At 46.9% G+C, this 26,967-nt stretch overlaps 2 protein-coding genes across 2 annotated transcripts in view; one reads left to right on the forward strand and one right to left on the reverse strand.

Annotated features, from left to right (window-relative positions):
- The first annotated feature begins 642 nt into the window (after window positions 1-642).
- Window positions 643-25,618, forward strand: FRMD7 (FERM domain containing 7). Its single transcript, XM_080553594.1, has 13 exons — window positions 643-8,074; window positions 8,994-10,066; window positions 14,094-14,198; window positions 14,553-14,595; window positions 15,859-15,892; window positions 16,612-16,709; window positions 16,810-16,924; window positions 17,089-17,236; window positions 18,372-18,467; window positions 18,585-18,748; window positions 18,968-19,036; window positions 19,125-19,200; window positions 19,341-25,618. The coding sequence occupies exons 2-13, from the start codon at window positions 10,010-10,012 to the stop codon at window positions 20,382-20,384; spliced, it is 2,049 nt and encodes a 682-aa protein (XP_080409720.1). The 5' UTR covers window positions 643-8,074; window positions 8,994-10,009; the 3' UTR covers window positions 20,385-25,618.
- The window catches only part of STK26 (serine/threonine kinase 26), a gene marked incomplete at its 3' end in the record, with an annotated part of 32,067 nt that continues 29,991 nt past the window's right edge, over window positions 24,892-26,967 (reverse strand). Inside the window, exon 12 of the mRNA XM_080553596.1 lies at window positions 24,892-26,840. Coding sequence (XP_080409722.1) covers window positions 26,816-26,840 — 25 coding nt within the window. The remainder of the gene's footprint in view (window positions 26,841-26,967) is intronic.

Genomic DNA, 26,967 nt, shown 5'->3' on the forward strand with positions numbered 1-26,967 from the left:
TCATTCCTATGGGTAGCTATCAAGCCAGTGTTCATTTTCATCGACCTCAGCAAAAAAAAAAAAAAAAAGAGGAAAAAAAAAAACTTGAACTAGCTTAGAGTGACAGGACTGGGAAAACGAGAGATGGTTTCTTCAGCACACAAAAGGGACCAAAAGTTATTTTAGGCTTCCTCAATAGATTGCATGTGAAGTTGCTTATTAGAGTAAGAGGCTAATAATAAATGAAATATGTATTGTCTTTACTATGGCATCTGTTTAGGAGTTGTTCAAATCACTGCAGTAGGGCTCTACAAATAAAAATGTAACCTAACATCATGTATCTAATGTACTGTATCTTTATCAGTGATAGGTGAAATCTGGAATAACAAGTGCAAAAATGGAACAATTACCTATAATGCTTTGTAAAAAGTTTTTTCCAGTAGAAATCATTCTTGTCATTTTGTAAGACAACCCTACAGTCCACCTGTTTGTAACTTTTTTAATAAAATAGATACCTGTATTACCAAACCGGGGTGACTAGTCTGTGTTCAATTTCTTCTGAAGTGGGCTGAATAAACAAGCCTCTTATTTAGTAACTTTTTTTTTTTGAGGTACTGGTTATTCCAAACATAGTAGCTACACCTGACTTGTCAGGGATTACAACTTCTAGCTCAGGGAAACCGTGCAGACACCCCTGCTGGGCTGGCATAAAGCACTGTCTCATGCGGTGAATAGAGAAGATGGGGTCCAAGAGCTGCAGCGGTGCTTCCGCTCGCAGGCTGGTATGATGAGGCTTTGTTCAAAAGTGTCCATGTTTGTCTTGTCCAAATCTGTAATGTCCTTATTTTTCATACAGGCTTCTGCGTTCATAAAGGTGACAATGGGTAGGGGCCCTGACATCATCTTACGGTGTACCGGTAGCTACTCTCCCTCCCAGTAACCCTGAACTGGCATCTTTCCACCACACCATCCAATAAGCACACTTGGAGCTCTGCCTCGAGAGGTGGAATATTTGTCTACAAAACCTTTCAGCTGAGAGTGCTATTTGATAACCATTATCTTAAATGCTCGGTAAAAGCCTTGAATTTGCTAAGTCAGTGATTGAATCATCTGGACTCTATAACAAAAAGTGCATCTTCCTCAGAACTTAATGTCTTGGTACTGACCCTTTATATTGCTTTTGTAACTAAAGCCATGCATTAATGTGAAATGTGTTTTAAACTTCAAAAAAAAATAACAACAACAACAAAAACTTGCTACTGTAGCAGCACCTTTGGTTGTCTGCATTGTGTCGGCAGGCAAAATCACCTAGCACACTTAATGCTTCTCTTCCTGGTAAAAAGTGTTAGCCTTATCTTGTTGGTAGGCATCCATACTGTTCCTTCCTGCTCCTCAGACTTCCTCACTGAGACCGGGAAATAATTTCCATCTCAAGGGAAAATGTCAGAGAGGAAAGGTAGGCGCCCGTTCTAAATGATCTTGGAGTAAATGTATGCTTCCCCTAACCTCCTCCTCTCAAGGAGTGTTGCTCTGACTAGCACTGATGCGTCAGCGAGTGTGTTAGCTGACAAAGGCTGATGTGCATTCAGATGTAACTAGTTGATTGGTCATTGTCTATGTCTGTTTTCTCATGCAGTTTAAAAAAGTCATAGTTGGGTGATAATATTCCTGATTCTCATGGCACTCCAGTGTAACGAAGCTGCTTCCTCTTCTCACTCAGGCCAGGAACTGACAACAAGTGCAGCCAGTAAGTCCCTGGGACTTCACAGCACTGGTTTGTTTCAAGGTGACAGTAGTGTCATTGGGGCTGGGGTTTTAAGGAAGTGTGGAAGATTTATGTTTAAGGCCATTATATTTCAAAAGTCTTGGTGCTGAGAGTCAACTCAGCTACTGCTGTACAATTGTTGAGTAGTGTCCTTCATAAAACAGGTGTGACAGCTTCATGTTGTTTTAAACCTGGGCTAGCTGGTTTAGAGGGCTGTATAGATGGGACTTCATAGGCAAAGCTTTATTTCTGGTGGAACAGTTCCTGCTGTAAAAGTGCCCATGCCATGCAGAAAGCTGCCCGGTGTCCCACTTCTCCTGTGTGGCCAGGACATGTAGGCCCCCAGTGTGTTTGGAAGGCACTAGCTAACCACAGCACAGGCTAGAGGACTCTCCCACCCCGCTCCCGTGTAGCAGGGTGGCACATAAACGAATTGCTAACGAGGGCAGAGCTGGCCTTGCAGCCTGGCTGGCTGCACTGGGCTGTGAACCAACAACCGCACGAACCCTGCAGTGGAGACGGCCCTAGGAGGAAGTACACGCAGGGTACCCGGAGTGGGTGGGGTGCGAGCCGGCCGCCACACCTCGTGTCGGGTAGCAAGCTGTTATCTGCCCTAATAGGCTTTACTGTAATTACAGTTCTGAGCCAGGTGGAAGTGTCTAGCCTTAATTAAAATGAGATACGGGTTCTAAAACAGTGTCTATTGACCTGTTTGAGTTATCTCTGCTGAAAAGTCAGCAGCCCTGCTAGCTCGGCTTGCTGGTAGGTGCTTCGGTCGTTTGTTGGTTGAGTCACCGCTCGCTTGGCAGCTGGAGGAAGTGTGCGCACAGCTACTGCGGCTGCGGGCAAGTTCAGTCAAGAGATGAGGTGGCTGTGGCCCTGTGCTCTGCACAGTGTGAAAGTGAAATAATAAAGGGTGCTTCGCTTTTAGCTCTGCCTGGTCAGTACAGTTGCTGAGGAGCAGAGAAGTGCAGCTGTGAGGAGCAGAGAAGATGGACTTTCAGCTGTAAATCAGCAACTGTGTTTTTCAATTCAAAGGTCAAATCCTACCTGTAATTATTTCTTGGCTCTGTTGAGGGCAGCATTGAGCTTACAATAGCTTTGCTGGCAGCAATGATACAGTTCAACTACAAGATTGTGGGGGATAAATTTTTTTCTTTATGGAGCCAGTATATTTAGCACGGAATCAATGTTAAAAGATCACCCCTCGAAGCTGTGGTTCTCCTCATGTCCCTTCAAAAAGTCCCGAGTTAACTGCAGCCACTGATGGGGAAGAGTCTCTTGTGTTGCAGGAACCGAAAAACACTCAACGAAGGGAAGCATTTGCTGTTTATGTTTGTTTTCTGATTTGTCTGTGTTCTGCAGGTTCTGTTTGAATGTGCTTTCTAACAGTGACTTACTTCCTCCAAATCATAGTTTCAGTGATGAAGCTTACATGGCATTTGAGGCTCTGAGACATTGCTGGCTACTGGGTAACCTCAGTTCTTAATTGGAAGAAAAATGTTAATTTGGGGGGCATAAAGTGAAGACTGCATTAAGGCTACGAGGTGCTCAGGCTTACCTGGAATCAGATGCACTGGCGTAGTAGAATAATTTTCATATTGCATAGTAGAATAATTTTGACGTTTCATTTCTTGAATGTAAATAAGTGGGCTAGATCTAAAAATCAAAATGATTTTTTTTTCAGATTTATGAGAAGTCTTTCATACTTTTGTATGAAAGTATGAAATACTTTACACAATAGAATTGATTTAGACTTCTTACGCTTATACGAAATAGAGTAATAACAATTGATAAAATAAATAAGTGAACACAGTAATTCAGATAGTCAGCTTTCTGGGAAATGTCTGGCTCTTCAAGTTTTTTTTTTTTTTCTTCTGCCTCTAGGCTGATTATTTTCTCCATTTTTATGTCCTTAGAAGATCTGCCTTGACATTAGATTTAAATTATCTGGTCAGCCCAGAAAAGAGAAAATATATTTGCTGTTTGTAACATTCCTTAAGGGCTACTTGTCCCTTTGGGAACTGGCAGATAGGATCGTTAATTGTCAGCCTGGGATTCATCCTACCACTGTAAAAGAGCTTAGACAATTAAAAGCAAATTAGGAATGTCTGTGTAGTCATCCATAGCATGACCGCTCTGGGAAAGCAAGAAGAAATAAACAGAATTTTCAGCAAAGCTGATTTATGTTGGAAATCAGAGAAAACCTCTCACTGGATGGCTGACGTGCTGGAGCAAGCTGCATTTGGAGGTGATGGAGAATTTTTGAAGGCAACACTGGACAACCATTTGCTGAAGGAAGGAGCTTGTGTGGTATGTATGGCTCCTGCCTCAGTATGCTGGGTTGTCATGTGGGATCTCCTGAAGTCCCTTGCAGCCCTGTATTTCTATGACCTCAGTCACATTACTGATCCTGGCACTGTTTTCCATTTGATGTTCCAGGAATTAGCACAGACTTGCCAAATGCCTTATGTTTAATCTCAGTAATGCAAATGTATTTTCTAATAGGTTTGAATAAAGATTTTAGCTTCAGGGCCTGTCCTAGGGTCAAGCTGTGGTTGGAAGTACTTTGGAGTCTGGCTGTGAGTGGTTTCTTTTGGGGAAAATCTGTTAGTTACCTCTCTGAACAAACATTTTAACTATGTAGGCCGTTTCTCTATTAACTGTCAGCACGCTATCTTGGGCCATCTGAATTGTTTTATCTTGTGGCCAAAATTAATGATTTAGAAAGATTTCACGAATGTACCCCTGAAACTTTTTGCCAGTCATGGTGTAGGAATGTTTCCTGTTCTTTGAAACACGTCTGTCTTTCAGCTTCCACCCTCTGCCAGAAGGCCCTGGAAGAGGAACTGTAAAACAGGGATTGCCTTTGATCACTGCAAAATTACCAAGTTCCCAACTTCAGATGGATGCTGCTCTATTGTCCTCTGCTTCCTGCTGTGAAGAATGGCTTTGACTCAACTTCAGCTCTGCTTTGAGCTATATACTTGGAATTTGGTGGGCCTTAATAGGACTGAAGTGTGATAAGGGTTTGTAAAGGAAGAATAAAAGCAAAGGAAGTGAGTGGGAGAAGAGAGACTACCTGGGAGGGAAACATGTTAACAAAATGCAGGATCAAGATCTATATGGTGAGATGGGTCTGATCCATTAGCCTGGAGGCACCTTGAGAACACGTGCGTTTCTTTGCCTAGATGTAATCAAGGCTTACTCAGCTAGAGCTGGTTGTCTCCAGCCAAGAGGGAAACCACATCTGTCATGAAAATAAGCAATATAGTTCCTTAGAAGTCCATCCTTTTCTCTAGGGTTCAGTGTCTTCATCTGGTACTGCAGACTTAATTTGGCAGCTTCCTCAGAGTCAGCCTTTAGCCGTAGGATCCTTCCTGATGATGATCAGCAAAGGAAGCTGCCTTTATTACCTTATCACCTTTCATTCCCTTCTGAAGAGTTGCTGCTGTTTATGGTCTCCTAACTCTTGATCGCCAGAGCTGCGTGAGCAGAAGGGCAGACACTACCCACCTGTCATTCAGGTTTCTGCAGTGTAGTGCGTGTATGTTGGAATCGATATTCATTCCTAGCTGGGGTCTGACGTTTTCTCCCTTTGGGGCGTAAGTTGGGAAAGATCTGCATGCTACCCTTGGAGAGCCCGAGGGGGAGGATTGCTTGGTTTGTCTTCCTGACAACACTCACAAGGACAGAGAGCCTAGGCATCCTGAGACCTTGTCACAGGACCGCTGCGTTACAGGTAAATTTACCTTTACCTTGTTGACGTGGAGACATGCAAGTGGACCGTGAAGTGTTCATGCTTGAAGCAAATTAAGGATAGTATAGCCTCGTCTGACTTTTTGTACTACTACATAGATGTAGGCAGATGCATCTCCCCAGCCAGAAATGACTGAAAGCTGAAACACGCCTGAGTCTATGGAGGAATCAGTGCTCCTTTGACTTGATATGTTCATGAGGCTTCCTTTTTCTGTATAAATTGCTTTCTTGTGTCTTGGAAGCGAGCTGTTAGAATTAAACATCCCTGAGTGCTTTTTATCTAGCTGTGCCAACAACGGAGCACGACGGATGCATTAAAAATGAGACAACACCTTATTCTGGATAATACCAGAGTTGTACCATTATTTAAGTTTCTTATATAGCATTAGCATAAAGCAAGCTGCCTTCGTCACTGCCTGATAATAGTTTTTACACAGCATCTGAAAAACGAAGAAAAGTTAGCAGTATACATCAATGCATGGTAGGTAGGGTTATTGCTGCGCTGAATCGCTCATCATCTGTGCCCACCGAGTCACCTGCGCTGTCTGGTTGTTGGGCACGAGAACCACGAGAGGGAGCTTGGAGGCAAGGCTCGGTTTCCTCCTGGCAATGGTCTTCATAGCGCGGGGCTGTGCTCCGTCCCTGGAGAGCAAACGCGGTTGGGTGCAGGTTGAGAACAGAAGAATAACTGAGATAAATTTAGATTTCAGGACTTCGGTAGCATGGTCAGAGTGTATCTTAATAAGACTGCCAAGAAAGTTTTGCACTTACGGTTAATTTGTCTATTGGGTGTCTGGAATTGCAGATCACACTCGGAGACTTTTTGTGCATGATTAAGGGTTATTTTTCTTTTCCTACTCTATTATTACGTCTTGGTAAAAATTGTTATTTATCTCAGCTGCCGAGACAGAAGCAAAAATGTCATTACGAGAATAAGATCTGATATGACTGCTTCCTTGGATATCAGAAATTGTCAGTGAAAAAAAAAAACAAAAGCAGGAGGAGCAGGGCAATTGACTCTGAATTTGACTTAGTGCTTAAATAAAGCTGAACCTACTTTTTCTGGTTTTGTTTGTTTGTTTTTTTTAATTGCAACCTGGTCCAACAGCTGAAACATCAACATGCTTCTTACCACGTCAGGGTCACCCTCTGCTCCCACACAGACAGACGCCTGCAGGTTGTGATGAACACGGGTCTGCTGGTTTGGCTGGGATGCCTGCCTGCAGGAGAGCTGCCTGCACAGAAGCTGGACCACTCCGAAAAGTCCTGCCCCTTGTTTATCTTGCAATACTTCCCAGCTGAACACTGATGCAAATAATTCATACAGCTAGTGTGTAATTGTGTCATCACCTGCCCTGGCACCACCTGGTGAGAGACTGGCAGACGGCACAATTCTTCCTTATACTTGTCTTCATTTCCAGCCTAACGCCAGGGGTGTTGAACATCAGTCCTCTCGTCAGAGTTCAGGCATCGAGGCTGGTCCCCTCCTGCCAGCCTCATCAAGTTTTGCAGACAGAATATATTAACGCTGATGAACACCGGGGTGTCTGTGGAGCTTCTTTCAGTGAGTAATTTGTGATGTTGCGTTGCCATAAGTACAGCTCTCAGTGGGAATTCTAGCAAGAAGAGCAGTCACCAAGCATCTGAAACACTACACAACCTTTTCTTGGGTAGGACTGGGGCAAACCGGGGGCAAATTATGCTGCTGCATAATGTCACCTTCTGGTGTCAAAGCAAAGCGTGGCCTCATCCTGCTGTTGGAAGCTAATGGGCAAAACCTACCTAAAATGCAAAATTAAAAATGCAACCGCTTCTACTTTCCCAGCAATTACTTATGAGTAATAAGTTACAGCAGAGTGATGTCAGACTGTTTAACTGATGTTTGGCAAGAAAATTTGATGGAAATGCAAATGTATCATTGTTTATTATATTCAATAAATAGAATGGTTCTGGTGCAGAAGTTTCTGGAAGGGCAGGACTTGGCTGGTCACTTGTAACTGTTGAGATATGCTCAAAATATAATGACTTGAGAAATCAATGAAAAATAATAGTCATTGTTAAAACTTTAGGGAACTTTTTTTGTTTTGGACTAATCACTGATATATTTCTATGAATAGTCCCATTTGAGAACTGTCAATGAATACCACTTTGGCAGATGTCCTTATGATCTTTTCTCAACAACAAATTAACGAAGTATTTATGCACAACCTTCTTAATCCAGGGATGGGCCTGTACTTTGACAGTGTGAGGCTGCAGAGTGGCGGCGCGCTTGCTGGCAGCCTCCCACTGAATGAGCAACATAAACGCTTTCCTTTTCCTTCCAGTTGCTTCCCCTGCCCACACAGGTCTCCAGTTGTCATCATCAGCAACAGGCATTCCAGGAATGATTGCATCAATTGGGAAGTCTCCTTACTAATGCAAGACTGCAAGCAGGAGGCATCTGTGCTCATGCATGGAGTCAGAGACGAGGCTGGCTGAAAGGACTCAGCTCATCCTTTCCTCGGCCCCGTGGCAGGACCCAGTTTGCTTGGACTCTCTGCTCTAGTATTTCCCCTGCCTCACAGTTTACAGGTCTTTCTTAGCACCTAACTCAGATCTTTTCTGCAGTTTCAAATTATTTCTTTGTTTCCCTCATAGCTCAGGAGCCCAGCCGGCTGGTCATCCTGGCATGGTCCCGCATATATCAAGAAATAGACCATTGCTGTTTCCTCTCTCTTCTCTTTTTTTTTTTTTTTAACCAGTCTAGTTCTTTCAGACTTCAGTTTTTGAAATTACTTTTTTTTTTAATTTTTTTTTTGGGGGGTGGGTGAGGTAAGGCATTAAAATAAATAAATAAAGCAGCTGGTATCTAAGCCAAGACCCCAGCATAGAGAGCAGGAACATTGCAGGAATCCCGTTCCAGAAAGAAACTTACCTGTTTTGCAGTATCAGTGCCCTACCTCAGGCTTTTTAACCAGCTGGTTAATGAACTGTGCTCCTTGTGCCTCACGCTGTTCAGCCAAGACTTCAGCTTCACCTGAGCCTGTGGCCAGAGACAGCAGCCAAGCCACCGTGCTGCTTCCTCGAGGAGCTCTCTGCCTGGGCGGAAGTTCTCCGGCAGCTCCGTCTGGCACGGTCATGCTGAGGAAGAGGCGCTCGGTCCTCTTTGGGAGGTCTGCAGGTGACGCTGCCCCCCTCCAGTGACACAACGAGCATGAATCCTGGGCCAAGGAAAGCACAAGACATTCGGTCCCACAAGGCGGTGACCAGACACTTGGCACAGCCAGCCCCTTTCCCTCGCCACTGGCAGATTACTTCACCTGCTTTGCAGAGCAGATTCACATGGAAAAGCAGATTAGCTTCAATTTATATATATATTTATTTATTTATTTATTTTGTCCCAGTCAGTAGAATACTAATAAGAAGTTGGTTCTGTAGGTTTTTTTCCTCTCTGCAGCCCAGAGAGCAAGCTAAGTATGTGCCCTGACAGGCTCTGTCCTACCATTGCCAGGAATATTTGGGAAGTGTAAGAGGGAGCACAGCAAATGGCTCAGCTGCCTGGAGTCACTGACAGTGGATATTTCAGTGGAAATTGAGAGGAAAGCAACAAGCAAAATCTCAGCAGCACTTAATGTGGCTTTTTAGCTTTGCTTTGAGTCCCCCAGGACTGTGAGTGGTTGGGGCTTTTTTCCGGGAGCAGCAATAGTGATCCCCTGTGACAGTCCAGTGGCTGCATTTTGGTGCATTCATGTACTCACTGCCTCTTTTTTCTGTGAGCGGGGGCTCCCACGCTGCCGTCATCCAAGCACTCAGGGAGGGGGACAAGTGGCAGTCAGAGGAACAGGGCAGAGAATGGGGTGGGGGTTGGCACGCCCCAGGCCCTCCTCTGCCTCCCCAAGAAGGGCTCCCACGGCATTTTGGTTCAGCAGGAAACGTTTTGGGGTCTCTGGTGAAGTCCATCAGCCCTCCTGCCAGGTTCACATGCATCTGCTGGGCTGATTGATAGGACCTGACCTACCAAGAGGCTCGCCGCACCAGCCAAACGCAAGACTGCTAGCGAACAAACGTTTCAATGCAACTTAACCAGAGCAAAGCGCAGGTGATGCTCACTGCTCCGTGACTTCTGCAGGGGAGCTGCTCCCTGACCCTGCTGTGTAAAACCTGGCCTCGCTTCGCCCTCACATTTCTCACCAGGAGCTGTAACACTGCATGTTTACCAGCTCTTCCCCATCGTTGTGACTCTTGCAGAGCTGGTGCACAGCCTTCTCCCCTAGCGACAGAAGCATCATTCACAGGGGGGAAGTATCCTGCAGTGTAGTGGTGATGTTCAGACCAGGGGAGGCATCATTATTTTTTTGACTTGGTTTTACACATTCCACTCCTTTGCTGCAACCTCCACTCCACATCTGTGACTGCAGCCTTCTGCATCCAGCTGAGAAGGAAATTATTTATGAGCGAGGAGTCGGGGCTCCCTGCTCACAGCACTAGGACGCCGCGCCTGCTGCACGCTCAGCCGCATGCTCGAGGATGCTGCATCTGAAAGTCCAGTTCCTGGATGACTCCCAGAAGATCTTTGTAGTTGATGTAAGTGGGTATGATATTATTGGTTTTTGTGCTAATTAGTGAAGTCATTTCTACTCTGCAGGATTGCATAGCTCTCTAATGTTCTCTGCTAGCTTCTGGTTTTCAGCTTTGCAAAGCAAAAAGACAAAACAAGCAAAAACAAACAAACAAAAAGCTTAAAAAAAGCTCCCAGTGCTGATTGCTAAGTGTCTTTCAGCACCAACACACTCCCACTCTCTCCTCTTATTGGAATTACTTATAAAGAAGGAGGAATGGCTTTTATTTATCTGGTGTTATCTTTTGGAAATCAGCAAATATGAAGTGATGTTCTTGACAAGTGCGGAGTTCTCGTATTTGTCTGGCTGCCAGCATGAGCATTCAACAAGGAAGAAAAATCGGAGAACAGAATAAAAATAGCAGTAGTTAAATAAACTACACTACCTGTGGTGAGAAACATCTGTATGTGTCTCTTCTTGGGCATTCTGTTTAAAAAGGAAAACTGGTTTGGGGGATAACTGAGGAAAAAAACTCACTGTGTCTTGTTTTCTGTATGACAATGTCCCAAAACACACTGTCATTAATAATTCGTATTTAGCAAACACTAGCTTTGAATATTGACTGCTGGAATATGTTTTAAATGTCAGGCATCAGTATCTATGGTATTAGATTTATATATATGTGGGTGTGCGTGTGTATAGATAACTGAAACTAAATGTAATGGCTGTCCTGTCTATGTGTTAGAATTACAAGTGTCATTGAGCAATTGCTGTTGGTTAGGATTTGATAATCACAGTAGCTAAACAAATTAGATAACTCAGGTAGATCTGTTCTAGTCCTTACCTACATATCTTATGGGACCAGTGTGTTTTATAGATAACCATTTTTTTCAAGTTCTTTTACATTTCTTAGACATTCCTGTCCTTTTTTATAGCATAGCCTAAGAACTACTTGGTCTCAACGTACTGTTCAGTTTCTTTGCAATGGCAATTTTGCACAAAAGAGGATTGCAAAGGAATTTCATCTCTTGGACTGGTATGGAAGTTGTCTGATTTAGTTTAATTAATGTATCCTAGACCTGGAGTCTGCTTAAAAATGAGATTAGTCTTTTTTTTATTATTATTATTATTTTTTTTTTATCAATTAGATCAGGGCACAGTAAAAGACAATTTGAAAGATGTTGCTGTTACAATATTGCTGCATTTTATCCATCTCTGCTTTCTTATTTCCCAAAACACTTACAGTCCTACAGCTCAGCACAACATGTTATTGCAGCAAATGGCTTCCATTAGAGGCACTCGGAGCTGATTCCTTTTTTAGCAAGGAAGGGTCGTGGAAACCCCTTTTAGGCATCCTATGCGTTTCATGCTGCGTGGTTGCGATAAATGAGTAGCCGAATTAGTGAGGTCTCCATTATAACAGGACCGCTTTGGGCTAAGTCTTGAGCATACATTTCAAGCAACTCTTCCTAAACCTGACTTTGGAAAGCTCTTTTCAATGGCTAGTACTTCAGTATAATGGCTGGGAGAAAGACAGCAGAGAGAAAACACAGTAGGCCTGATGCCTTGCGCTCACCGTCTGCATTTGTACCTACCTCGCATGGGTATGGCAGCTGCCAGCACGTGTGGCCAGACTTTTGCAGGTGGCCAGGACTGGTACCCCCCCTGCGGCCACACACCAGGGCCAGCTCTGCAAGAGGGCACTGCGGCTGCACTCCCCAGCTGGCAAGTTAAAAATCTGCTGGGGGTGTAACGAGGTGATCCCATGGCAGGGGAAGGCATTAGCCTGGTGCCGGCACATCCCTGCGTGCTCCAGTGGGCCCAGCACCTTGCACTTGGGAGGACACTGGGATGCCCTGCCCCAGTGCCCTGGCACCCAGACAGCCCCGCGTCCGCATTTGCTGGCCTCTGGCACTGAGAGGAGACCTTGCAGAGCTGCCTCCCTACTTCTTTCCCCTGCCCCAGATATCTAAAGCTGTGAACTGGCGCGTGCTCTTGCCTATAAAGCCACTCTTCTCTCTGGAAAGGGTTTAAACAAAGCAGCCCTGAGCCCCTGGAGCCTTGGGAGAAGCACAGAAAGAGCATGATCCACTTCACAGCTTCACAAAGGCTGGGTGTTCGCAGGGTTCGCGTCTTTGCAAGTAGACTTTGCTACAGGGCAAGATTCATTGGGAAGGAAAAAAAAAAAAAAAAAAAAGAAAGAAAAGGGAAACCAAACAAGCCAGGGAAACTAATTGCTGGAACTGAGTGAAGGACAAAGTCTCCCTTGGTCTCGTGTCCCTTCTAATGAGAAAAGACTGGAATTTTTGAAAGGAGGTGCATAGAGCTGGCTGCACGCAAGCTGGTCCAGCAAGGGGGTGGGGAGCACCAGGGCTGGTGGCTTTTGGTCGATGGCGTTGCACACCAACTGCAGCCACACAGAAGACACCAGCATGGCCAGCGTGGGGGGGCCATCTCCCAAGGTGGTGGGGTATGGTCACAGCAATTCGCCCCCCCCAAAACACATTGCTGGGTGTATTGACAGGAAAAGCCGCTGAAATGTGGCTTTGCCCTTGGAGCACGTGTGCTGCCAGGAGGTCCTTTGGAGAAGGCTGTGCACGTCCCCGTGCATCACACGTGCTGCTGTCTGCTTCTGGACGTGCCACTCCATTTCATACCCTGCGTACAGCCCCATCTGCTCCCAGCACGTAGAGGAAGGGTGCGTGCAGCCCCTCCTTTCTGTCGGCCTCGCTGCTGAGGTTTCTGCCTGTGGGTGCTGCCCCGGCCCTGCAGCATCATTGTACGCACCACCAGCGGCACATTTAGGCTGGGACGTAGGATCCAGTCCCGCACGTCGCGCGCCTGCTTTGCAGTGCAGCACAGCCCCGTCTGCACGCGCCGAGGAGAGCGGCTCGCTGCCCGCAGACGTGGTGGCTAATAACCTGGTAGGAAACGCTTGTCTTCCCTGGATGCCTGACAAAGGCCAAGGCCTTTCATGCTGGAAAATTCTAGCTTGGGAATCAACAATTATAATTGTTTTAATTACCTCTGTGATCCAGTAATTTCGGGGAGAACCGGGAGTGCTGCGGAGCGAATGCTGTTATTACGCTATCACTTTTCAGCAGCCTTACAGCACGGAGCTAGCAATTTCACCCGGGGAGAAGCTGTGAAAGGCGGTCATTAGCATGCAGCCCCGCCAGCACCCGTCCCCTCCCACCCCTGCGCAGGCCGTGCCGCACGACTCCCCTACCCCACTCCTAGCCCAGCTGGCCTTTGCACTGGCCACTGCTCATTTCTGGGCTGCTTTTCCCGGGTTAATGATTTAGGAACATGGATTTTTGCTGGGTTTGGTCATTTCCGTGGTCATCTTCGGGGTTTTCTGGCCTGCCAGGTCATTCCCCAGCTGAGTCAGGCAGTGTGGTGACAACGCCAAATGCCCTCAATGTATTTCTGTTTCCTGGGTGTACATAAACCTGGCCTGCCTTATCAGTGTGTAGTGCCACTTAATTAACATCGCTGAAGTTTGCAGATGACCCAGGGCCCAATGCACAGGATCTCTGCAAGGTCCAGTTGCTGTTAATTACCATTAATGGCAGCTCATCCTGGCCATCCGCATGCGGGCTGGCCGCACCGGTGGCGTGCCCCGGTTTGCAGTTACCTGTGCACCTTTGCCTGCCTGTCCCTGGTCCAGGCAGTGTGTCCGTCCACAGGCTCCAGCCAGGGACAGAGCTGTCCCAACGGCTGCAACAGGCAAGGTGAGACTGAGATTTCTTTCCTCTTCCTTCCCCTCCTGATTTATTAAGTTCCTGAATAAAGGTGAGAAGTGGTGGGGAGGAATCTGGCTTCCAAGAGCTGAGGTAAATGTCATACAGCTGCTCTCATCCTGTCCCACATACCAAAGCCATCAGCATTTACTGAGTAAGGTTTTGCTGTGGCACAATTTGGAAAAATCCCACAGCCTATCTCAGCTGAAGCGAGGGGGCTAAATCGTCTTCCCAATATCCCTGAAATCCTCTCACCACTGCTGTCAGCATTGCCTAACCTGCTGCTTCCCTGGTCTGTTTGCTCACTAGCAAAAATCCTGTGGAAAAGGGCTGTTTAACCTCACCTGCAGCCACCTCAACCTGGCGGAGAAGGAGTACTTCGGGCTGGAGTTTCGCAGCCAGGCCGGGAACCACGTGAGTGCAGTTGCAGCACGGCCCCATGGCAGTGCCCACAGCCAGGCAGAAACAGCCCGCGCTGCTGCAGGTGCTGGAACCTCCACGAAATACTGGGTGGAAAATCGAAATCGGAAAGGCTTGCCATAATGCTAAAAAATCCTTGAAAATTGGAGTCACAAGCCATGACCTGGTCGGCAAAGCCCTGGTGACAGCCACAGCCCATAGGGTTTATCCGTAACCGTCTGTGGCAAGCAGTTTGTGGCAGTCCCCAAGCTAACCAGTGTTCCTTTGTGGTGTTCCAGCACGATGCTCCTGCTTTTATTCCCACTGCCCTTGTGCTGTTCATTCACCCAGTTCATTGCCTTATTTCAGGTCTGGCTGGAGCCACTAAAACCCATAACAAAGCAAGTCAAAAGTAAGTATTTCAAAAATAAAACTCATCTCAGTCGCTACCAGTGGGGGCACATTTGTGTAGTTTCTTGGGCTTGAGGACGGGAGCTCGGGTTTTTGGCATTTACCTGAGCTACCCGTATGGTGTGAAGCTGGGCAGAATTGTTTGCAAAAACAGCGTTGTCCACATAAAATCCTGCAGAAACGCCACTGCCTTTGCAATCTGCTTTTTGCACCATTTTAGGCCTGAGCCGTTAATACCCTGACAGCTTGGCGGAGGGGCAGGGGCGGCTGCGTGCACGCGCGCATGCGTGTATGTGCATGTTGCTGTGCTGGCAGAGCAGTAGGAATTGCTCTAGGAGTGTCCTCCTTTCCCCTTTGCAGCTCTTAGCAGCCCAGATGCCCACACAGCGCGAGCCCCGTGTAGAGCAGTGTTAACCGTGTGCCTCGCAGGCGTGCGGCGACCCCGCTCCCCCGCAGCCTCCAGACCCCCACGCCGCTGCACAGTGATGCAGCGCACCCTGACCTGAATCCATGGCCCGTGTTAACACAGCACCTCTATCAGCCCATTTCCACCCCCATAATGAACCAAACAGTATTTTCCCCAAATACATGATGACTAGCAAGTGGTCAAGAGCACGAGGCCATGACCCGTGTGTTTACAAGGGGGAGTCCCGGAGCCATCCCGCGGTGGCCTGGGATGGTTGGTGCCTACACAATCGCCTCCCTGCACTTCGTCTGGGGTTTGGCTGCTTGCTCTCGCCCGTCCCACAAACCAGCTTTGCCCAAATGGCCTCCCCTGAAGCTGTTGCATCCCGAGTGCTTGCCGGGCTGGGTAAAGCCCAGGGCTTTTGCTGAGGGTTTAACGTACAGCTTCTGATGGCTGCTACAGTGGGGCTCTGGCCACACTTCAGAGCAGCACCCATAGCACTGCTCCAGCGGGGACCCATGTGGCAATCCCACTCCTGGCGGGGGCCTTTACAATTTAAAGAAATGCTGGGGCATTTTTTCTGGAATAATTTGGAGGTGTCCGACTCCCCGTTTGCTTCCATCCTGGATGCCAGGGGTTGGGGCAGGCTGGTCCTTCCAGGCAGGACGGAGATCCTGACGCTCAGGGCTTCCAGCCCTGGTTTGTAAGTGACCAGGGTAATTTGCTCTGTAAGGAGACAGCATGTGTGAAAAGAGTTGTAAATGTTCTCAATAGGCACGTAATAGAAAACTTATGAAGATGTTGTGTTTTAAGATCCTAAGGAGGTTCTTTTCAAATTTATGGTGAAATTTTTCCCAGTGGACCCCGGACATCTGAGAGAAGAGCTGACCAGGTACTGTGTTTGTTCTGGTCCTTCCTTATTGCACAGTCCCGTGTTTTTGCCGTTGCAATGCATGTGTATAAAAATCCTTATCTTCATCCAACCAAACCTGTCTGTTAGCAATGGTAATTCTAAGTATTGCCAGAGCTCTGTGCTTTACAAAACAAAACTGCAAATAGTATCTTGGTGCTCTATTTTTATATAAAAACCACTTGAAAATCAGCCATCTTAAGAGGCTGCAGTGTGTTTACTGCCAAACGTTTTAGCAGTTGAGCACCAAGTCTGACTTTGCTCAGTCTAGCTCCTGCCTCAAGCTGTGTTCTGAAAGAAAAAAAAAACCTTAATTTTATTTTTAAAAATGACATTGCTAGCTCTTACATTTCAGCGAACGCATTGCAAACAGGAACTAAGAATAAAACCAATACAGTGCTTCTGCAGAACATTAGCCCTGAGAGGAGACACAAATGCCCTCTGAAGCATAAAGGAATGTTAGCTCTGAAACCTATTAATGGCCTTTTAAACGGCGGGGGCATGCTGCTCATGGTGGTGCCCAGCCGTACCCTCGTGGAGGGGCTGCACACTCCTCCTATGACCCCCCCCCCAGCCCCAGACTTGCATCCCTTGTGTTGGGGCACAGGCGAGCACTGGGACGGGCATGGGGACAGCCTGGCTGTTTTGAGCTGGGGCCTGAGAAGAGTCCCCGCTCAGGGCAGCTCCTGTCCCCTGCACAGGTACCTCTTCACGCTCCAGATCAAGAAGGACCTGGCGCTGGGGCGGCTGCCCTGCAGTGACAAGAGCGCGGCGCTGCTCGTCTCCCACCTGCTGCAGTGTAAGGGCAGGCACATGCCTGCAGCAGGGGGCACCGGGGCTTTGCTTTGACTGCATGGAAAGGGCTGCTGCTAACCCCGCTCTCCCCATGCCCCCCACAGCTGAGCTGGGTGACTTCCACGAGGAGACAGACCAGCAGCACCTGGCCACCCACAGGTACCTGCCCAACCAGGAGTACCTGGACAACAAGATCATGCACTACCACCGGAGGCACGGGTAAGGGCTGCTGTGCACGGGTTCCTTTCCATCAGCACACAGGGCCAGCAGCGGCATGGGTGCTCAGCACCCTGGCATGCGCCCATCCAAAACGTTGTCTTTTCAGCCCGTTTCAGCAGTTGCTTTTTCATTCTTGTCACTTTCCGGTGTGTTTGTGTCTCCAGGGGGAAGACGCCAGCTGAGTCGGACGTCCAGCTGCTGGACGTGGCCAGGAAACTGGAGATGTATGGGATTCGCACGCACCCCGCCAGCGACGGCGAGGGGACGCAGATCAACCTGGCCGTGACACACATGGGGGTGCTGGTCCTGCGGGTAAGCTGGGGGCTCAGGGTGGGCTCTGCGAGGCCATAACCTCCCGTCCTCAGCCTTCTCCCCTCACCTGCACTAGACCCTCCCAAAATCCCTCGGAGCAAGCGCACCCTAGCAAACCTCGGGCAGGGAGGTGATGCTCTGGGCTATCACCCTGGGCTCAGCCCCAGCACCTCTGCCAGCACTGGCTGCACACTGCTGTGCCTGCCCAGGCCCTGGCAGAGTTCTGCTGGCCCTTGTCATTGCAGGCACAGCCGTGTAAGCACCACAGGTTACATGGCTGCGTCACATGCATTCACCGTATAATCTTCCAGCAAAAATAGCCACCTAATGTCTGTGCAATTACATAACGTTGTAATCACAGCATAGCTGAGGAATAAATACAGACTTCCTCGCAGCCGGCGTGAAACAGTGCTTGCCTCCCACACTGACTAATTTCAACCTGGGAACATCTTGCCAGAGCAGAAAAAAATCCTAACTGCGGGTCTGCTGTTCATAATTAGTGCTGCCAGACCCAGTTATTTATTCAGAGCCATAAACACCCCTCGTGTGCATGCATGATTAGAGCATCTGCGAGCCCATGAGAATCTGGGCTCTCCCAGAGAGCTGAGAGGGTCCCAGTGCCATAGCACGGGGTAGCACAACTTTATCTGTTCCTGCTGTGATACGAGTGTTGCAGGGCTGCATCCAAATTGATGCATAGCAGTAATGAAGGTAAGGTATGCTTGCAGTCTGCTTAAACTGGCATTAAAGGCGTGGAAATGAGCTGAGCTCTGCTGTGCTTCCCATCTCACTTCTTTTGGGAGGCAGATTCTGCATTAACACCTCACCTGCCCTGTGAGCTGGGGAGGATGGGACACTCTGCCTTGACCTCTGAGAGTTTTCTCTTGGGCTACTGCAGTTTTACAGTTAGCTTCATTAGGCAGAGTTCAGCCCTGAGCCTTAATTCCTGCTCTTGGGATCAGCTGATAGAGAACTGAGGGTCAAATGCTAAACCCCCACTGCCTCTTCCCCAGGCCCAGGGGCAGTGAGAGCTGTAGAAATGGCTCATGTGGTGTCCTGAGAGCCCAGGTCTCGGCCAGTCATATTTCTGCACCTTGCCCCATCCTGGGTATAACTGCTGTGTCCGTCCTTGCAGGGCAATACAAAGATCAACACATTCAACTGGTCCAAAATTCGCAAACTGAGTTTCAAGAGGAAGCACTTTCTCATCAAGCTCCACGCAAACATTTCTGTAAGTAGGTCTCTGTAAGCTGCTAAGGCGGCTGCCCGGCTCAGGACTGCGAGGGCAAGCGGCAGAGCCTGGCCCAGCGCGCCCCTGACACCCGCGTGCTTGTCCCTGGCCACACAGGCACTGTGCAAGGACACGCTGGAGTTCACCATGGCGAGCAGGGATGCCTGCAAGGCTTTCTGGAAGACGTGTGTGGAGTACCACGCATTCTTCCGGCTGTCTGAAGAGCCCAAGTCAAAGCCCAAAGCCCTTCTGTGCAGCAAGGGCTCGAGTTTCCGCTACAGGTAAAGTCCCGGAGGAAAAGCCCTGGTGTGCAGAGGCTCTAAGCCTCCCCTTCACATCTGCCCTGGCTGGGTGCGAGAGGCTGATGCCTGACAGCTGCTTCCCTGGTCCTGCTGATGCCACCCCGGTCCTGCCGCGTCCCCTCACCTCCCCCAGGGTATGGGGCCGCCCAGGGCTGGGCCGATGGTGCTGCTCACACCTTTTCCTCCTTGCTGCTGCAGTGGGAGGACACAGAGACAGCTGCTGGAGCACGGGAGGAAGGCGAAGATGAAGAGCCTGCCCTTTGAGAGGTACCGAGGGCAGGGAGGGGGGCAGGACTGAGGTGTGTGTGGGGGGGGCATCGTGGCCCTGCATCCACCCATGCACTCGGCCTTGCAGGAAGCACCATGCATCCCGCTATGACGAGAGGCAGTGCCGCTCTTCCCCGGACCTCCTGACAGATGTGTCCAAGCAGGTACGTCCCCGCAATGTGCCCAAGGGGCAGCCAGAGTCCAAGCCACAACCCTGGCTCTTCATCCTGCTGCCGGCCCTGCTCTGCTCCCCCTGCCCGCCTGGGGCTGAGCAGGATGCCCGCACACCCTTGTTTTCCGCCAGGTGGAGGAGCTGCGCCTGGCCTATGGCAGCCGGGGCTCCTTCCGCACCGCCAACGGGGTGCACACCTCGGAGCCCACGCTGGACAGCCGCTGCTGCAGCTCCACCACGGAGGTGACGTTCGCCGCCGAGCTGGAGCGCTCCAAGCCTGAAGCAGCCCCCGTCTTCCTGCCCCACTCCAAGAGCAGCTCCGCCTTCCCCCTGCTCTACGCCGAGCTGGAGCTGGAGCGGGCGTGGGAGCCCGCCGACCTCTTCGGCTCCAGGAACCCCTTGACATCCTTTCGACCCCACCACAAGTTTGCCGGGAACAGTAAGAGCACCTCGGTGGGCAACATGCGGGAGGTCAGCACGAGGCCGCTGGTGTACACAGACGTGCCATGCCCCCAGCCACTGGCCACCCCGGCCCCGCAGGTCCTCTTTTACGTAGACAGGCCGCCACAGCCCCTGTGCCACGCGCAAACGCCCAGCCAGGAGGCAGCAGGAGCAGCCGCTGGATGCATCCCCACGGCCACAAAAACACCCAAGTGGAGCCCAAGCACTGCCTGGACGGGGGAATTACAGCACGAGGCTTCGCACAGGGCTGTGGGCACCGGTGCAGCCCCAGAAGGGGGGAGCAGGTCGCTGGCTTGCTCTTTTGATTACGGCCTTCAAGAGCAGCCTCCCAAACGGTCCTGGAGCCAGTCGGACATGAAAACCATCCGCTTCCCCTACGGCTCGGAGTTCAGGCCCCTGGGCCCACGCCCTGCCCTGAGCAGCCGGAAGGCAGGAATCCTACGGCACGCGCTGGCCCAGCAAGGCCTCACGCCACGGCCGCGGCACCCCGCCGAGCGCTACGTGGGCAGCAGCACTGAGTCCAGCGACTCCGACTCCGACCTCCTGGCCGCTGAATACTGCTCCCTGTACGGCCGGGTGCTGCGGTCGCCCATGGCTCGGGTGCGGCTGTCCTCCGGCAGCCTCCAGCTGGAAGAAGAGGATGAAGAGGTGTCCTGCGCGACCGGCGCTGCTGAAGAGAGGACTTCCAGGGGGGCCTCCAGGTATTTCACTTAGGTGCCTCACACCGGCTGAAAGGAGCCACAGGTGGCCGGGACTGATCCGGACCCACAGAATGGTCACAGTCCTGCTTGCAGGGCTGCTTGCGAAACGTTGTGATGGGCTCATGTTGTGTGAGTGCTCTTAGCTGTAGAGGAAGTGTTGAGGGACAGCTGGGAATGTTCAGAGGTCCCCATCTCCTGCGTCACACCTCGAAACCGGCACATCTCTGCCACCAGGCTTTTCACACGCAGGGGTCCAGCTTTAGCCAGCTGGGCAGGGGATCTCTCTTAAGCCCTGCACAGACACTGCATCCAGTCCAAGCAGGCCACGCTCAGAGCTCAGCCACTCAAGTCTTCATCAGTGAGGTGGAAGAAAATTAAAAAAAAAAAAAGACATTTTATGGAAGATCTTAAACATTAGTTTTTCACAACTCCAGGGAAGCCTGATGGTGGGAAGAGTGTTGTGACACCCCTTGGGAGAGGAGCAGGATGGTCAGGGGAAGCTGAGCAGAGATGTCTGCTCTTGGAGCTGTCAATGCCCCAGCACAGAGCCTCCTGCCCCTCCTTGCGCCAATGCTGCAGGAACACCCAGTCCTCAGGACAGGGTGCCACACATGGGGTGCTCTTTGTGATGCTTGGAGCCATGTAGGAAGTGAGCAGCTCTGTCTTGTCCCTGGCCAGTTTAGGGCATTATCCTTCCCAGGAAATATCATAGCAGCACTCGTAAATCATTAAGCAGCATCCCACTCTGAGCTGTAGTAAGTGGGTTAATGAATGTTGATGTATAGCTCCACTCTTCTTAGGCCTATTAGCTATTATTTTCTGTCAGCAGCTCCATAGCCCAGGCACCTCACTGTCCTGCTTAAACCTGGGGGGAGTGAGGCACGCAGAGGATGGTCTTGCTCCCCCAAATCAGGCCTCCACCAAGCAGCATGGGGAAAAAGCTCTCAGGAGGGGGGCAGGAAAGAGAGGCAGCTGGTGCTTACCCTTTTGGCATTAGGAAGGCTGCTGTAACCATGGTGCTTCTAAACGTTCCTGTTTGCTACATGAATGCAATGTTATTTTTACCAGGGCCGTTTCTAGTTATAGAAGAGCAGGAGAGGGAGCTTCTCACCATCCATAGGGCAGCAGGAGGGAGATTACTTATTTGTGCATTGCTCCCTGAAGTGAAAAGGTATAGATACTTCCTAGACATGTTTTTATTACAAAGAACTTATTACCCTAAAAACACAGGAAATTTACTCTGAAAACAGGAGAATGATGCTACTTCTGTAAGATGTTTATAGTTCTTATTACTTTTCTTTAAGAACAACTCTGTAAAACTGCAGGACATGACTATGAGGAGAAGAACAGCTCCGTAATACCTATGGTTGAGAAAGCAGTGCAAACCACTTGAAGGGATTTCAGGAACAAGGAAGCTGGGGCAGGGATGGAAAATAAGTGTGAAAAAAACTAGGTTCATGGTTACTGCCTCACTGTGCATTGCTGTCTTTCGTTTAGAAGCTGGACAATAAAATAATAATAAAAAAAACAGTTGTTCACACTAGAGCTTTCGTTTCCTCCTTTTGGATGGGGCCCAAGCTGCTGCAGCTAAGGCAATCTGCACCTCAACCCACCTTCCCCTACAGCTCACAGCCCCCAGGCAGCCCTCATTGCTCCACAGAGCTGCCAGGCTGCTTTCCCTCTGTGCGTTCATTGTCTTAGAGGCAGCTGAGACTCACTGAATGCTGCTGAAAACAACCACATTCTTGGTCAGCTGCCCAAAGAAATGTGTTAGATCAACAAGAGAGCAGAGTTTGCTTTTGCTCCAGGTTATTCTGGGCTGAAGAAGCTGTGAACTACCTGGACCCCACATACTGCTCTGGGACTGGCACATGTTCTGGTGAAGGAAAAAAAAAAAAGGAAAAAAACTCTGCATAAATAGAAAGTTTACTTTCTCCATGGAAACAGCAAGAACTGCCATTCAATGCAGCATTTAAGTATGGCAATCTACATGCATGGTGTGGTAAGGGGAAAAAATAGCTGTAGTGATTCAACTACAGAATTTACACGTAGCCCCCAGAGAACATCCCTTAAAGGGTTATTATACCTTAAGCACACAGGCAAACCTACAATCACTGTTAGGTCCTGAAATCATGTGGAGACATGGAAGGCTGGCCCAGGTCAGCTTTACCTTGAGCATAGCCCAGAACAGACAAGCAGCCTGACTGGGAGGGTTCAACGTAAAACTACAGTGCACAAACCTCCAGGAGTTCCTAACTCTGGCATTCGAGACTGCTGGGGACACTGCAATGAGATGGAGAAACAAGGACTTGGGAACTATTTTTGGATTTTTCCATTGACTAGAGAGTACTGGGGCACAGCATGTACACTGTGACTTAGCACATCATACATAATGGTCAACAATAGCAGAGGAACAAAGCAGTCCTGAGTAAGTGACAGAAATTAAGCTAAAATCATTGCATAAGCCAGCTTTGCTGGGACTGACTAGAATAAAGGAACAATCTCAGTAAGCAGTGGCACACATGCAAAGGAACAACCAAAATAACCCTTGCATCAGTCCTTCCCTGTGGTACCTGTATAGTCCCTTCTCAGCCCTGTTCACCAAGAGGCAAGAATATTGGGTGTGTTTCACTAGTAAAACGAATGAACAAAAAATACTGAGGATAGAGAGATGACATGGACTGCTGATGGTGAAAGACATATCAGTACCTGGGAAAATGCAAACTTACATCCCTTAAGCAAACAAGCAGTATTAATTGGGTGGGGGCACAGAAGCGTTATAGCATCAAAACATTAAGCTACTCAACGCATTTGGACTGATGTAGCTGGGGCTCATAAAATGCATCACTTACAGATAAAGCTAATCTTGAGATTTACATGCAAGATACTCAGTTGTTTTTTTTAACATATAGGTGTATGTATTAAGTTACAAAAGCATCAAAATGTACACAGTATATGAAGAATATTAGTTTGGAGGAGCTCTAAGGTTCCAGCAAATTTAACTAATTTCTATATTAAGTGTAACTTCATTTATTGGAAAGATGTGAAATAAGGCAAGCCGACATACATACCATTAAAACTTTGTAAAGAATAAAATAATTTTATTCCAGTGTTAAGTCATAAAACAGTGTTATAAAAATGAGACCTTTAACAATTGCTAAGCCTTGTGCAAACACATCAAGAATCTATGTACTTTCCTATTCAACTATAGACATTCAATTGAATGCAAGAACAGGTTTTTACAATACTACAATGCTTACTGTACAGAAGTGTGCTAGAGGAATCAAGAGACCAGGGGTTTTAAGAATGATTACATTGATAAAGGACTCATCTACCCAAGAACAAATACATTTCTCTACTCTGTGATTCAGACTACTTTGATAAGACTACTTCAATATCAATTCTCCATCTACGGTGGGAAACCTAACAAACCAAACACACAAGAAGATGATTCCTAAATGAATATCTTGATATCTCTTCCCATTATCTATCTCAAAGCAACAGAATACTGCTGATTAAGTTACACAGTTCATCAATATCTAACAAGTCATGGGGAAAAAGAAACTGTTCTCTGGAAACCAGTAATACAGACATCCATTCTTAAGAGTTACAGTCGTACAATGCACAGAGACCTTAGGTGCAAAAATGCCACGTGCAGTACAATAAAGCAGTCTTTAAATGGACTGTTCTTACAAGAGAATGAAGCTGTTTTACGCATACATGGATGATTTTTCCCCCCCATACTGTCCTGTGAGGTAGGCATATGACCCACCCATTTCACAGGAAGAGGCACCATAGTTCAGTAACTTGCTACAGTCTTACCACATAGATAGGACAGATTAATTAATTCACGTTAGTGAATTTTCTGGCTACCCAGAACAGGATATGGAGTTGCATAGATTAAAGACTGTGTCAACAGGGTATAACCACCAATTACAAAATTCAGGAGAAATTCTTATCACCTCTCCCCTTGGTCTCATTAAAAAACAAAATGAAACAAAAAAACCATACCACACGTTAAAGGAAGTGACATAGAAGTAAAAACATGATTTTAATTCTGAGAAATGAATATGGAGGTCTTTACAATAAGATTTGGGATGAGACTGGTGAAGTAAAAGCTGAGGTAACTGTGGCCCTGGCCTTTTTGTACCTTCACTTTACAACGCCAAGTTCACAATTAAGTCCGTAGAGATATTAGGTCACACTACGTTGTCACAGGCCGTGCACATTCGTTTGACCACATAGATCCTGAACACTCCTCTATGGGACTGAAACCAAAACTGAGCCCTGGAGTTGCTCTGTCTCTCTAGCATTCCCTGTTGCATAGCAGCTGGTAGGTATCTTCCAGACAAGAACAGCATGGGGGGTAAGGGAGAACGACCCAAAACCTTTTCAAAACAACCATGCAACTCCGTGCAAGGAACACCTTTGCTAAACCATAACACAAGATAGGAGGTATATCCACGCCTCTGCACATTTTTATTAAAATCCAGAATAAAATGCACAACAGAAAGAGCTCATGAAAGTTTACAGAACTTAAATATTTATTTTTAAACCATTTAAAACCCCCCAAAACATTGAAATAAGCTTCATCTATAAACAGATTTACAAGACTAACAACTACAGAAGCTAGAGAAGCACTACAATTTGTTTGTGATGCAGTTATTTTGTAAAGCTTCAGATCAACTGTATTTACAACTTTTGCTGCTTTTACATTTATAAAAATATTTATTTAATCCATAACATTATTGTTTTCAAAAACTATTTCCAGACTTTTTCTCAGATATAAATTCTAATCGAATTTCAGTTATATAGCAGATGAAAGTTTTAAACAGAAACACTTCTTTAAAATTAAAACAAAGTTATTTTTTTCTTTTTTTTTTTCCTTTTTTAATTTTTTTTACAGTGTAGGCACCATTGAAAATAATTGTCCTTGGCATATCTAACCACCATCTCTCACAAGTGTCCTTTATATAAAAACGATGTAATGGCAACATTTGACTAAAAATGCAGTATTTACTTGCACACCATTACTTTTTTAATATTTGGCAGATATATTTCAGATTTTTAAAATGACTTTTGTGCAAAAACAAAATGTGCAGGTCTGAACCATAAAATAAACACACCCAACCTTTATCAAAAATAAATTTACACCAACAGTTCCACAGCTAAGTACTGAAAAAAAAATCCCAGTTCAAAATTTCAGCATAATATACATACTGGGTTGAAAAAGAAAGAAAAAACAAACAATAACAAAAAAATAATATAAAACCAGAAGAGATTACCCAGTTAGCAGTACCATAAATATATAACTGAAAGCAACTTTATAATCTTACCTACTTTTTATGAAAAAAATCACTCCATACTGCACAGTACTACCTTTTTGTGAAAGAATATCTATAACTCAGTTATTTGCATATTAACTGGTAAATACATATTTAAAATACACTTTCAGAAAATTATAAACAAATTATGTTGATGTACTGTATTTATGTATTTAAGAACAAAAATGTGTATAAATATCTTACAGGAGAAACAACACCACCACAAAGAACGCTGGTGTTACACTTATACCTGCTTGTGAGGTATGTATCATGCGACGCTCGGCTTCTCTGGCTCCCTTCCACCCAGGTATGTATACTCAGAGGAAAAAAAATTAAGTTAAATAAAATTGGACTTCAGTTTTTGTCCATTATTGCCAAAAGCCCCACCCCCTCAACTGTATTGCTTTAATTTTCCTACCATGATGATGTAAGATTGAATTACTACTTGTTCTAAAAGGTAATACATATACTGTACATCAGGATATACCTGTTGCTACATATCACCTGCAAACTATTGACATATTGCTCTCAAATATATTTAATCATAGAGCTGCCTAAAATACTGTACCAATTTAGAATTATAATAGATACTGTTGCAGGTTTATTCTTCAGGGCACGATAACTATATGCTGGTTGAAGCAGGTGCTACAGCAATACCCTTGCCACTACAATACATGTTTTGAATACGCTTGTGAAAAAGCTATTTTCTCTGAAGCTTGTTAGTGATTTACAAAAGTTTAACTCATGAATACAAAAGACCTGTACATCCCTGTGTACAGGAACAAAATAGCATCAAAACATACTGTACTTGCACTTTCTATCAACTAAAGTAATGGTTATTTCTAAAAGCAAAACTGCACCTCAACATTTATCAGATTAAACTGGTGAAACTACAATATTAAAAGTTGTTCTTTACAAAATAATTTCCTGAAAATATAAAACCATGTGCACTGCCACAAAATAGTTGAGTAGGTTCTTTCAAATCCTCAAATCACCATCAATATGTTGCAAAGATCCAAAAGGCACAAGGAGCTCATGAGCTAAGCACTGCCAAGCTTGAAGTAGTTTTGGTGGGTTTCACTGGGTCCATATGAAACAGCAGTCAATTATGTGAAGTTTCTTAGGATGAGTCATTAACAGAAAATCTACGGATAAAAAAGTAAGTAAAATTTTTGTTAATTATTGTGTCTCATCTTGGCAGACAGCAAGTAACTATCTATGCATCATTAAACTAGTAAGGATTCTCCTGCTTCCTTCCTTGCTATAAATATG

Source organism: Anser brachyrhynchus (assembly GCF_964034855.1).
Source record: "Anser brachyrhynchus genome assembly, chromosome: 13".
Taxonomy (NCBI): Eukaryota; Metazoa; Chordata; class Aves; order Anseriformes; family Anatidae; genus Anser; species Anser brachyrhynchus.

Excerpts from the sequence above, each read along its gene's own strand:
- FRMD7 (XM_080553594.1), top strand. The coding sequence starts at position 10,010 with ATGCTGCATCTGAAAGTCCAGTTCCTGGATGACTCCCAGAAGATCTTT. Across the intron at positions 10,067-14,093 it reads AGAAGATCTTTGTAGTTGAT|CAAAAATCCTGTGGAAAAGG; the intron begins GTAAGTGGGTAT and ends TTTGCTCACTAG. Across the intron at positions 15,893-16,611 it reads CTGAGAGAAGAGCTGACCAG|GTACCTCTTCACGCTCCAGA; the intron begins GTACTGTGTTTG and ends TCCCCTGCACAG.